The 13,239-nt window shown below is 43.1% G+C and overlaps 1 protein-coding gene across 3 annotated transcripts in view; it reads right to left on the reverse strand.

The window, feature by feature from the left end:
- Positions 1-13,239, reverse strand: part of PRAG1 (PEAK1 related, kinase-activating pseudokinase 1) — a 54,853-nt gene that overhangs the window by 14,734 nt on the left and 26,880 nt on the right. For all 3 annotated transcript variants that reach the window (XM_066380263.1, XM_066380261.1, XM_066380262.1), the window contains exon 4: positions 5,472-5,629. In XM_066380263.1, coding sequence (XP_066236360.1) covers positions 5,472-5,629 — 158 coding nt within the window. The remainder of the gene's footprint in view (positions 1-5,471; positions 5,630-13,239) is intronic.

Genomic DNA, 13,239 nt, shown 5'->3' on the forward strand with positions numbered 1-13,239 from the left:
CCTTCTGGTAACAGCTGGGCCACAGCAAGTGTGGACTCAAAGGGCAGAGTCCCAGCCAAGAGTCCCCAAGCCCCAAACCAGCTTTTGTGACGGACTATTCTCTAACTTCCAATAAAGTAAAGCAAATATAATTTTCTTCGCTTAAAAAACTTAGACTTCCCTCTCTCCCTCCCTCCCTCCTTCCCTCCCTCTCTCTCTTTATGAGGATAATAGATTGTATAACTGGAAATGGCTGTATCGATTTATCCATTCATTCAGTCAGTATTTCTTGAGCACCTACTAAATGAAAGGCACTGGGAACAAAGCAGATGGAGAAAACCTCACCCAGGCCCTGCGGCTCCTTCAATCCCCTCCTGTTAAAGGTGTGAAAACTAAAGCCATCTGCGCAGGCACCTTGCCAGTTTCCCACAGGAAGTAGCAGTCTTGCAGGTTTCTGCCAAAGCCTTTTCCCCGCCCCCAGAAGATGTGAAGGGCTGGGGCAAGGGAATGTTCTAGCCTCACGTGTAACTTTTTCCTCCAAAGGAAAATTGTGCAATCTCTTGTTTGGTCCCACAGTCTGTCTGAACAGTCAACGCTGAGCACTTGAAAAAAAAAAAAAAGCAACAAAGCATTCCTTCAAAAGGAATTCTTGTTTTTCAAGAAGGTAAATGTGGTCTGAAAATGGAAGCATGTTATTAGCATTTTGCAACTGGATGGAAAATGTGGCATTGGTGAGGAGTCCCTCTGGACCACTTAATCATCCCGAGAAACAATAATCAAGACATGAATGCGATTTACATGCAAAAGAGACACAATGTCTCAGTTTGGAAAAAAGACTTGTGGAAAACATTCCGTGCCTACAGCCCAAGTGCACTTCAGGAATCGTGACCTTCCAATTCCCTCTTCTAACACCATCATTACGGGTTTTCTTTCAAATTAACAGTCAAGTGCAAAGTTAGCTCAAAGCACTTTTACATGCTATTTTGATGGAGGCATAAATTGATATCTCAGGATAGTTTGGTATCTATCATGCATTTAAAACACACACACGTAGATTCTGACACATCAATTTCCACTTCTAAGAATGAATGTATCTTACAGAGATGCCCACAAGATGACTTCACTGTATGTCACGGGATCTTACTGGAGACTTGTAAGGAAGATAACGTAAACATCACTGGTAGGAGAAGGGTTTAACCAACGGACACCATGAAAAACTAGGCAGCGTTAGAAAAATGAGGCAGATCTAGAGGTTGTGATTCAAAAGACTTCAAGGTAGATCAAGAATAAAAATGCATAGGAATAAAATTTCTGTTATTTAAACTATGGATACAAATTTCTGAGATAATACAGAAAAAAAAATGTTCCGAGTGGTGGTAAGAACCGTGATGCGGGTGTCTGGAGACTGTGACTTTCCGTTTCATACCTTTCTCCATTGTTTGAATTTCTTTTTCTTTACCCTAGCTGTGGGAACATACATATCATTACTTCACCAAAAGTAATTATATGTATTTCAGATTCGGTTTGAATGAAAATAGTTTCAAAAAGATGAAGCCTCACTGTAGTGACCTTGTTGTGAGGACTCAGGCCACAGACAATATTAAAAACTGGTATTTTTTCCTCTATCTTCTTCCTCCTTCAGTGACAGCCGTCCCAGAATAGAGCCCACGACTCAATGCAACAGACACCGCTCACAGAAGTGAGGGCTTTTTAATCGTTTCATCTTCATTTTGTGAGCAGTATATTAGACCGAACCCATCCATTTTGGATCAAGTGCCTCACCCAGCCTATTGAATAGTCAGAAAAACACACTATTTTCAGGTAGGGAGTTTCAGCTGCCCTTTTCAAGACTGTCTTTAAAAAAGTACTATTTCTTCTTACAGAGTGTCAGGTAACAGCCTGAGTGGGGAGCAAAGGCTCCGTGAAGGTCAGGCTGTCACTTATTCTGACTGCTGTCTGATCTTTGTGGCCTTACTGTCTCTCCTCTTGACAGGTCCTCCCCCCTCCCCCCACCCCCGCCACCTCCCCGGCTCGATTTTCCCTGTAGCACCTACTGCCGTCTGACACATGGCTACTCCACTCTTTTATCTTCCTCACTGTCCACCTCTCCCCACTAGAATGCGAGCTCCACAAAAGAAGGGACTGGGCATTTTTTTCTTTTTTTGTCACTGTTGTATCTTCAACCTTTGGGATTGTACCCAGCATGTAGTTTACATTCAACAAAAATTTAGCAAGTCAACGATTGAATGAATGTATCTATTTTAGAAACCAATCTGGCATTATTATTGAGAAAAACAAGCTGACTACTATCAAGATATTTAATTAACTTTCTGTATTTTTAGTACATATCTTCACACGATGAATACCTATGATCACTGTGTACTTAGACCTCTAATCTAGTGTTTGAGCCAACAGCTTCAGCTCAATGAAGCACGTTTTAATCTCCTGTCCTATGGGGACCTGGTATCCATAGAGGCTTTTTAAACTGCTGATCTGATTTTTGTTATGCTAAACCAAAAGGTAAAAATCATCATAAAAGGACAAGAGGTTTGTATATTGAAAAGTAACCGTTTAAAGCAAGAGAGTCTTCTGACGATTATTCCATTTGGCCCATGATCATGTCCCCTCGCATCCATCCATCTACTCGCTGCAGATAAGCTTCTCCCTGGCAGCAGTCACAGACCTGTCCGGACACATGCACTTCGTCCCTCCCACACCAAGCTGAAACAACTGCTTAGACGCATTCTTCCTTTCGCTGAGTTGACTCACTGTTCAATTGAACTGCCCACATGGACAAATGGGATAACAGATGTGCTTTGAGGAGCAGGAAATGGGATACAAGCATAAAAACATAAAAGTAATAGATACAAAAATGATATTTTGTAAACATACACTTTAGACAAACTTGTTCTTAAAAAAGCAACAAAGTTATCGATTACAATTATGTTTCTTTTTCTTATGAACTTGTCCTTTTCTTTGTGTCATAAAACCACAATAGGAGAAACCTAACTTGAACCATGAATCCTGATGAGTTTCCAAGAAGTTTCCACAAGCTCCTCTTAGGATACGCCCTGGAAGGCTGCTGTCCTCCTGTCCTCACCTCACCGTGGCCAGGCTACGCCGCGGGTGCAACAAGTCAACGCATCGTTCTCACTGCCGAATCCCTGCTCGCAAAGTAAGCGCCGAGTCTACAGGTGTATTACGTCCCTATGTACTATTAGAGGTAGAGACTACATTCTGGTTTCAAGGAGCTTCAGCTTGAGCTAATTCTACCTCCCTTATTCTGCGCCCTTCTCTCGGCTTCACTGCTGGATGACAAACAGTAACAGAAGGCAGGAAGGGTGATATTTTGGCTACAGAGTAGAAGTGAGTCAAGATTCATGGGACTGGAAGATAATTATTCAATAACAGATCTGTAACAAGCGGCCTGGGTTCATGATGAGAAGCTGAATGAAGGGTTTCTCACATTTGATGGCCAGTGGCTCCAGGTATTCTCTAGATCAATGTTTAAGAGATGTTAAAGAGGGGGGGAGGGGAGAGAGTGAAAGCCCTCTTTGGTCTCTTGCGAGTTTTAAAGCATGGTTCCGGGTACAGAGTGTACAAAGGAGCAGTAGTTAGAAACAGTTTGCTCTAAGGATTCCGAGTCTGAAACAGGTTCTATACCTTCTTGTGCATCTGGGAACCCAAATTTTGACATGCATTTCCACTGAATAACTAGGCCATGATAAAGAAATAACCATCAAAATGCAACATGTAGTTCAAAAATGTCTAGGTTAGGTGTCATCATTATACTCATCAGCCCCCAGAGACTCCCTGTCCCCAGAGACCTCCACAAATCGGTCTCTGGGGCCTTGTACAACCCAGCCGCCACTTCCCACCCACCTGACGCCCCTCTCTGCCCTGCTCCCAGTGAGGTGTGGCAGGCTGGCCTTTCCCCTTCCCAGTGTGCACTAACCCGGAGCCTCTGTTCCCCTTTAGTGTCTCTGTAGCCTGCAGAGCCCGTTCCTCCTCTATTCCAACCACACTTCAGACAGGAGCTGAACTCGTGTCTTCTCCCTGACCTTCCTTCAGCTGCCATTGATTTCTCCTTCTTCCGGAAGCTTTTATAAGCACTCATGTCCCGGGCCACCCAATTTCCTAGCTTATTCCCTCCCCTGTGTGTCACGTGTTTTACCCTTATCTTCCTAGATAGACTTTACGAGCTCTGAGAGCAGACACCACGATTTGCTGGTTCAGAGAAGAAAAGTGCTGAGGCATTTAAGTTCAGCTGTGGTCAACGCCAGCTGGCCGGTGGCCGACGGAGGCCCCACCGTAGACTGCTCCCTCAGAATCGGCCACAATCCCAAGAGAACGGGCCAGGGCTGACGAGCACAGCGACTAACGGTTCACGGGCCGGGCCCGGCCCTCTACGGAATAATCTGTCTTGTGGAATGTTTGCACAATGGGATGGGAAAAGGAAAAAGATAGAAGCCCAGGAAGATCTGCAAAAAAAAAAAAAAAAAAAAAAAAAAAAAAAAGAAAATCCTCTTTGGCCACATCCCACCCGAATCAAGGCTAAGATATTTCCTGTTTTTCAGTTACAGCTATCAGAAGTTTCCCATCAGAACACACCACAGACTGACTTAGAACATATGTTTTTGTCTTAGCGGTACTCATCTTTTAGATGGAAGAATGTTGGTGACAGTAAATTTCCAATGGAACCCTCTACTCTGCAATTGCCTCCTGAGAAGGACGACTTCCACAGGAGACAGGAAGTCATGTTAGCACACGTCGCAAGCTAACATGCTACAGCCAAGTCCAAGAGAAACGCAGGAGACACACACACACACGGATGCTGAAAGGGTGAGAGGATTTAATACTAGCTGTCACAACTATAAAAAAAAACCATGACTTCCTTTTCAGGACTATACCCAATAGGACACACCCACATATTATGCCTTACAGCTTCATGCATAGTGGGATGGATGGTGGCCTAATGAAGCTAGCACGCATGCTTTTCATTCAATAAACTTTTATGTAAACACTGGCTGTGTCCAAGTGTGTGCATGTGTACACATGTGTGTATACATGCATGCACATGAGAGAACATGGGGAGGGAGGGAGCGAGCAACAGTGAAAACTTGTGGTTGGCACGTGCCCAGTCCCCTGAGGACTAATCGCGAGGACAGAATGGAGAGCAGACCCACACATAGATGGCTCACTACCCAAGGAATCAGGAGCCTTTCAACACGCTTTCAACCTCCGCCTCCCCCGCCCTGTTGCCATGCCAATGCCCGGTGTGTAACCGGAGAGCGCAGTATGGGACGCGGCACTCTGCCTTAGCGTCACCAGGGAGCTAGCGTCACCTGCTCCTCCGCGGCGTCTACTTCACGTGGGGAGCAGGGCCTGGAGAGCAGGTGTGCCTCCGCCCTTCTGAATCCTGGTAGTAACCCGGGACTGGCCTTGCAGACTCAGGAGAAGCCACGCCTCTCTGCCCGGGCCACGCCCGTTACCTCCATCGCTGCCGGTCCTGGAGTCCGAGGCCAGGCTGTCGGTGGAGCCCGTGGTGAAGCTCACGTGGGCGCTCCTGAAGGACGGGCTGAGGCTCTCCGCGGAGCCCTGGCTCACTTTTTCCAAATCAGAGCTGCTCTTGTTCATTTTTAAAAGGTGCCTGAAAATTTTGGAACAAAGAATGAAAGGGATTAATTTGGTTTCTAGTCAAACAACCAGGCCGGTTGACCATGAACCTACTATGCTCTTAAAACCCGACCCATGCCAGCAGGTTTTGAAAAAAAATGCTTTTGGGAAGAGAGAACAGGGGCTCTTTTGAAAACTTAGGCACATAAATAGTAAAGTAGAAGATTTCCTGAGTGTGGCTAAGAGAAGCGAGTCTATTAAATTTATACAAATGCCAAAACCATCATTTGGGAACAACTGCCTTCATATTCTGGTCCCGCCTGTTAAAACATTTGTGTCATCTATTACATCCTGTATAACATCTCTACAAAGAAACATTGAATATTATCCCACAATCCAATGTATAGAGATATACAGAGACTGGATAGTTTTTGCAAGATCACAAAACAAGTGAATTACAAATCAAGACTAAACACACAGGATTTTTTTTTTCACTTGCTACTCTCTCGACATAACTTCAAAGAGTCTAGGTCAGTGGTTTTCAACCACCAGTCCACGAACAGGTGCTGATCCGTCAGAAATTTTGTGCCAGTCTGTGAAATTTCTGGTGTCCCGGGACCGGTGGTTGAAAACCACTGGTCTAGGTTGTTCTTTGGAATTAGGGGAAACTTTATTTAAATTTTAACCAGACTTCCAGTACAACACCCAGATAGAATCATGTTAACATAACCCTTATTCCAGAACCATGGAATAAACCTGCCCTCAGGCTTTCTATGAAGTCTTTGTGTTGCATCTCGACAGCACTGCCACCAATCAGGGACAAGTGTACCAAGTTCCAGAACAAAGAAGTCAGTCTTGGAGAAAACAGTTCCATTACTAGGCAGAGTGTTTAAGCTTATTGATTTCTCCTTCTCCTTTTCCAAGAGACTACATGAATATTCACTCGGACCTGACATTTTCACCACAAACTGAAACCAACCACAATCAATCCAGCTCCTTCCCTGTTGGTGGTAACCCAGATTTGTCTAGACTGATTATTTCCTGATGACATTCCTGTTCCCCCGACAGCAGATCTATATATCTCAGTGTCCGCTGTAGGAAATATACAATACGGTATTGATTTGGCATCAGAACTGCCTTATTTAATGCACATGACCTTAGCGTCGAGAAGGCATTGATTGTTCTCTGTGCTCAGCATGGCAGGCCCTGTACTGGTATTCACAGTCACTGGAATCTCTTGTTCATTAACACAAAAGTTGAGAGAAAGTTTGTTTGCTACCACGAAAAGTGCTTTCTAGAAACATCTCTATACCTCTCCAACCCTTAGAACCACCGTGAAAAATGGTTTAAGCCGTTCAGTGGAAGTGTAACAGGGATGGCGATATTACGATTAGCAGTGTTTTTATATTTCAAAGTCACTGTAAGGATCTTAGAAACATCAAATCCTTAGGAAGGGCTATGGCAAAATATAACCATAGAAGTTTCATAAAAATATTCTTATTCTCATCAGAGACCCATCAGGAATGCTTCTCAGATGAAGCCAAAAATCTGAAGTTGTGCATAGCGACAACTCCTCAGTCTAGGAGAGGAGCCAGTGCTATGGCAATCCAACTGCTCCGCCCCCTCTAGAGTGGGCTCTGCCGTCCCTCGGGTCTTCGGGAGCAGAAAATTGCCAAGGGAGAAATTCCAGCACCGGAGCTGCTTGGCTGGCACGGTTCCCTGTGCTGCAAACTTACAGAAACACTTGATGACATGTGTATAAACAGATAAAACTAAAAAGTACACAAATGTGTGGATGAGTACACACTCACACACACACACACACACACACACACACACACACACACACACACACACACACACATACAATTACTTAAAGTAACAGAACACGGAAAGAAAGAAAAGCTCTCAGGCGCCAGATGCAAAGAGGGCGCTCGATGCCAGAGCGTGACAAGGTGAGCTTCAACACCACGTGCACGCTGGCTGTGGGTTTTGGTAGGTGTTCTCTTTATCAGGTTAAGGAAGTGTTTGTTCTATTTCAAGTTTTCTAAGTGTTTTATTCTTAAGTCATTTATTGTTACTGAATTGTATCAAATGTTTTTTCTACATCTACACAAAAATCACTGTTTTCCTCCTTCTGTGAATGTGATGGGTTACATTAATAACTTGCACACTTGGCATGAACTTAATTTACTACACATGGCTGGATTCAGCTTCACTAATATTTAACTTTGGATTTTTATATTTACATTTAAATGTGACGTGAAACTACATTAGCCTGTAATTTTTCTTCCTTGTCCTGTTCTTGTCTAGTTTTGGAATAAAGGTTAAATCAGAGTCTTAAAATGAATTGGGTAACTTTTTCTCTTTTTCAATGAATTTTATGTAGTTTGTATATGATAGAGATTACGTGTTCTTTGAAAGATTAATAAAACTTGTCTGTAAAACCATCTAGAGACCTGGTTATAGTACAAGTGCAGTAAAGATTTGTTTTCATCTATCTGGGACCATAATTATGTGGAGAGAGATCCGAAAGAGAGATCTTTGTCTATAGGAATTGGCTATGTGCTCAATACAGCGTGCATCAGTGACAAGTAGGTGAACAAGTCAGTTCATGGTACGCATATGCCAACTTTAAACAGGACAAGAAATGAAAGAAAGTGAAGCTATATCTTATACCATGTACAAATATGAAGTTTTGACGGAAAAACACCCCAAGACTTAAAATCTGTTATAAGAAAATACCAGAGAGGGGAGGATCTCTTAAATGAGATGGAAAAATAATATAGAACCACAGAAAAAAGATAGACAAATTTGATTACTTAAATTTAAAACTTCTGTCTGATAAAATAAGATTCTATAAAGAAAGTGAAAAAACTGAACCTAGGAGTAGGCAACACACATATGGAATCTATACAACTGATCAAGTGTTGGTATCCAGAATATACGAAGAATGTGAGAGACAAACAAATGACCTTCATTAAATAAAAGGGCAATGAATGTGAAAATAAATTTAAAAATGAAAAAAACATGAAAAGTTAATTGACAAATGAATAGATGATCAAACTTACTAGTAATCAGATTATAAATCAAAGTAGATTGCATTTCACACTTATCAGATCAGTCTGGAGACATCAGATACTGTTAAAGATGAGAGAAAATGGGAACTTTCTTGTACTCTTTATGGAAGTGAAGATTGTTACACACATACACAGATACTTTGAATAATACTTTGATGAATCTTATAAAATTGATTAGGAATATTCCTATAATGAAGTAATTTTATTTTTAGGTATACTTCTTTGAGCAATGATATTCAAATGACTAATGGTAAATGAATTGTCTAAGTGAATTTAGTGAGCTATGGAAGTTTATTGACCAGTAATTTATTTAAAAAAAAATAGAACAGACCAGAAAATATAAAATTATATAGTAAGAATTTGTGAAACTTTGTTCTATAAAACTGTAGTTTCAAGAGTAAGTCTGATAGATTATAGTATTCAATATATTTATTTCTTTTGTGAGTCCTGGTTTTAAAAGGTTAAAAATCATTGCTCTAGAATTGGGTTCAACAGACTTTTCCTTAATGGGCTGGATGGTAAATATGTTAGGCTCATGGGTCATATAATCTCTGATGTGACTCCTCAGCCTTGCTGTTGTAGCAGGAGAGCAGCCATAGATAATATGTGGGCATGTTTTCCAATAAAACTTTACTCATGAACACAGATGGTTGGCCCGTGGGTGGTAGATTATCAATTCTTGATCTAGAACGGTCTTGTCTAATGGAAATATAATGCAAGTAATAGCTATAGTTTTAAATTTTTTAGTTGAAAAATTATAGGTGAAATTATTTAAAGAATATGTTTTAGGTAACAAAATATATAAAAATATTACCATTTCAACATGTAATGAATATGTTATTAATAATATATTCTACATCTTTCTTCATTCTAAGTCTTCCAAATCCACCATGTATTTTACATTTATAGCACAGTGCAGTTTAGACAAGCTACATTTTTACAATAGTGGCTACCTTACTATACAGAGCAGATCTAGAGAAGCTCTCACAGTGTTACTAGCACAAACAAAACTGTAAGCAGTCTAGTGTCCATTATAAAGAAATGGATCTATTGTGGTATAATATTCTAATGGAATATTACATAGCATTTAAAAAGTAAATGAACTTCGATTTTAATGTACCAATATGAAAATGATTCTTAAAATGAATATTATGAGTAGCTTTCAAAAGACTCAAGTACAGCATAAAAGTGGTATTAAGTACATATATATATTTAAAACAACAGTGTTATTATTGTTTGTATATCGCATATAGGTAGTAAAGTGGAAATAATACCCATCAACTTCAAGATAGTAATTACTCTGGGTAGCAATGGGAAATTGAAATGGAAATTAGATAAGGAGGGATCTTCCACTGTACCTGTAATATTTTATCTTAGAAATCTAAAAAAAAAAAAATGGCAAAATGTTAATACTTGAAAAATCTTAGGGAGATACATGAAAGTCAGTTCAATTATTTTTGAACTTTATTGTATGCTTGAAATATTGGGTAAACTGAAAATGAAGATTTCTAGAAGGAATGAAAATCACTAGGGTCTGAATGAGCCCGGGGATGCCTACCCTGTTGAGCAGCTGGTGAGCCTCCTACAGGCTTGGACCACAAGGCATGATCCAGTGGCATTTCCATGAGGCCCCACAGTGGGACAGGCAGGCTGAATGAGGGTTCATTCCACCACGGGACAGCCTTGGGGATGAACAAGCTATTTCTTGGACCTGACAACTATTCTAAGACTCGGGGTTAATTCTTCTGCATCTAGTGACTGTGAGGGAAAAGTCACAGTTTTGAATACTTACTAAGTGAATGTAGACAAGATCAGAGTATTCCTACGACAGCAGGATAAATTCTCTGCAGAGTGTGTGTGTGTGTGTGTGTGTGTGTGTGTGTGTGTGGAGTCTGTAGGGAAGTAGGGATCCTCTTATAGCACACATTGGTAAATCTTAGTATCTAAGCCACAATTTCATGTTGTCATGGTTTCTAGCAACATTACTGCTGTTTCTCTACTAAGAAAGGCTCAAGAAGCCCAAGTTCCCATCGGGTAACTAAAACCCAATAGGCATTTGGAATGCTCAGGTGTAAATGGGGAGGGAACAATGTGACCCTTTCTCTTAAAAGTAAAACCTTGGGGTGATGACTCTTGTACGCAAGGTGTCAGGAATCTTCCGCCCTGGAAACCTGTGTGAACTGCACTAACAACAGCCACTTTAATCAGAGAATGAGCAAGCCCACAGGAGATTTAAACATGCAGGGAGAAGCTTGCCACCACGGTCAAGACTGATCATCACGTCATTTTTGTGTCTTCAGTCTGTGTGCGTGCAACAGATTTCTTTTTTTTTTTTTTTTTTGTATTTTTCTGAAGCTGGAAACGGGGAGAGACAGTCAGACAGACTCCCGCATGCACCCGACCGGGATCCACCCGGCACGCCCACCATGGGCAACGCTCTTCCCACCAGGGGGCGATGCTCTGCCCCACCGGGGCGTCGCTCTGCCATGACCAGAGCCACTCTAGCGCCTGGGGCAGAGGCCAAGGAGCCATCCCCAGCGCCCGGGCCATCTTTGCTCCAATGGAGCCTCGGCTGTGGGAGGGGAAGAGAGAGACAGAGAGGAAGGAGAGGGGGAGGGGTGGAGAAGCAGATGGGTGCTTCTCCTGTGTGCCCTGGCCAGGAATCGAACCTGGGACTTCTGCACGCCAGGCCGACGCTCCACCACTGAGCCAACTGGCCAGGGCCCAGATTTCTTAAAAATCCCAGGAAAGGGTTTAATATTCCAAAGGTGACTCTTCCGGGTCCTCATAGATTCCTCTGTCAGCCTTATGCCAAACAGCAATCCCAATACACGCAACAACACAGAAGAAGACCCTGCTTACTTCTTTAAGGGCACTTTTCCCTCATTAATGATGGTCTGTCTTTCATTAAACCGGCGCAAACCATCTATAAGATGAAATCTGATGTCACGTCCTTTAAGGAAGTGGTTTCAGTAGGCTAACACCGCACAGCCTCGTCTTTCCTCTTTGGGTGGTGAATAACACTCTTATCGGGGCAGGGAGAACACAGCCCTGCACAGATGTCTTTGCTCACGCAGTGTGATAAATGACTCGTTCTTGCTCAGACTTCCTTCCCTGCCTCCCCCCGTTGATTAGACACAGTCACAGGACAGGAGGGTGACACACACAGCCAGTGGCACAGCGTCCTTGGAGACTGAGCCCCGCAGCTGCCGACCGGTGTTTTTAGAATGGCTTTTCCCCTCATTGTCCTTAGAGAAAGAAGCCTGGCCGGAGTTTTCTCCCTACCCTAACGGTAGAAAACTAGAAAAAATAATCCAGGCGGAAGAGCCATCTGCCAGACTTCCTCATTTGTAGGAACAAGCCTCTTCTAAAAATACCCGTGAGCTTTCATCGTGTCCGAAATTCTTAATAGACGCTGGGCCCCAGCGTGCGGCAGAGACTGGATGTCAAACTTTCCACGGCTGCTAGGATCCTCACTCAAGAGCCCAATTTCAAGTGTGATGGAGGCAAATGTTCGTTTCCAAGGCCCTCACTTGGGTTCAGTCCACAAACATGTCATTGAGCACCTTTTGACTCTGGAGCAAAGTATATGAACACTCAAAGAATGCTAGCGTGCAGTTTTAGACTAGCTCTCCAGACTCCGTACACATTCCCACCACCAAGTCTTTAGATGGTCAAATTCACTGCTAAGGCTAGTCACGCAGGTTGGAAAAGGCTATAGACATTTAAAAAAACTACCAAGAAGAACACAGAACGGGTTTAGATGCAAATAAATCAAGTCATGTCTAAGTCAAAGAATGAGAACGTCTTACCATCCTAGACTCCAGCCCGTGGTGCTGTCCTCATCAGCCTGACCTCCCTGAGCCCGGTGACGGGCCGGGCAGGGCCCGCAGGGTCCTATGTGGCAGCCCCGAGGATGAGGGGCCAGCTTCCGAGGCGAGGTGGCCCGCAGTGCCTTGTCAGCCCGCTGTGAACCACCCGCTTGGTTCCTCTCTGACTTTTCTATGAACTGCACTTCCTGCCCCGGCGCAGGGAAGCAGGGAAGGCTCGGCCTCTGGGACCCGCTGCACCACTGCAATTGTCTTACTGGGCTCTGTCTCTAGAAGCAATTCAAACACCCTCAAGAACACACTAAGTTCCCCCCACTTACTCTCTACGATTTAGCCACGTCCTCAAGCCAAAATCCCTAAACCATTCAAGCTGAAGCACCAGGTTTGCTTGGTGAATAAGAGCACCTGTTTTAAACTTATGGCTGTATTACCCGTAGTGTGTCCCGCATCCTGTCCCATCCTGAATACCATTTCCAAATTTTTCAACAAATAAATACTGGCTACCCACTGTGTGCCGAGCACCAGTGTTAAGTGCCAGGGATGTGAAGTGGGTGGAGCCGACAGCATCCCCTCTTACTTGTCAAGCACCTGGAAAAGTATACAGAGGGTTCATTCCACGGCTTCAGAAAAGGGTTGCAGCCTCGGAACAACATCCTGATGCAAAACCTTTCTAAAGCTCTGCTCTCACGATGACGGCCGACTGTGAGGAGTCCCACACAGAACTCCTGATCCAG

Source organism: Saccopteryx leptura, chromosome 4, assembly GCF_036850995.1.
Source record: "Saccopteryx leptura isolate mSacLep1 chromosome 4, mSacLep1_pri_phased_curated, whole genome shotgun sequence".
Classification (NCBI taxonomy): Eukaryota; Metazoa; Chordata; class Mammalia; order Chiroptera; family Emballonuridae; genus Saccopteryx; species Saccopteryx leptura.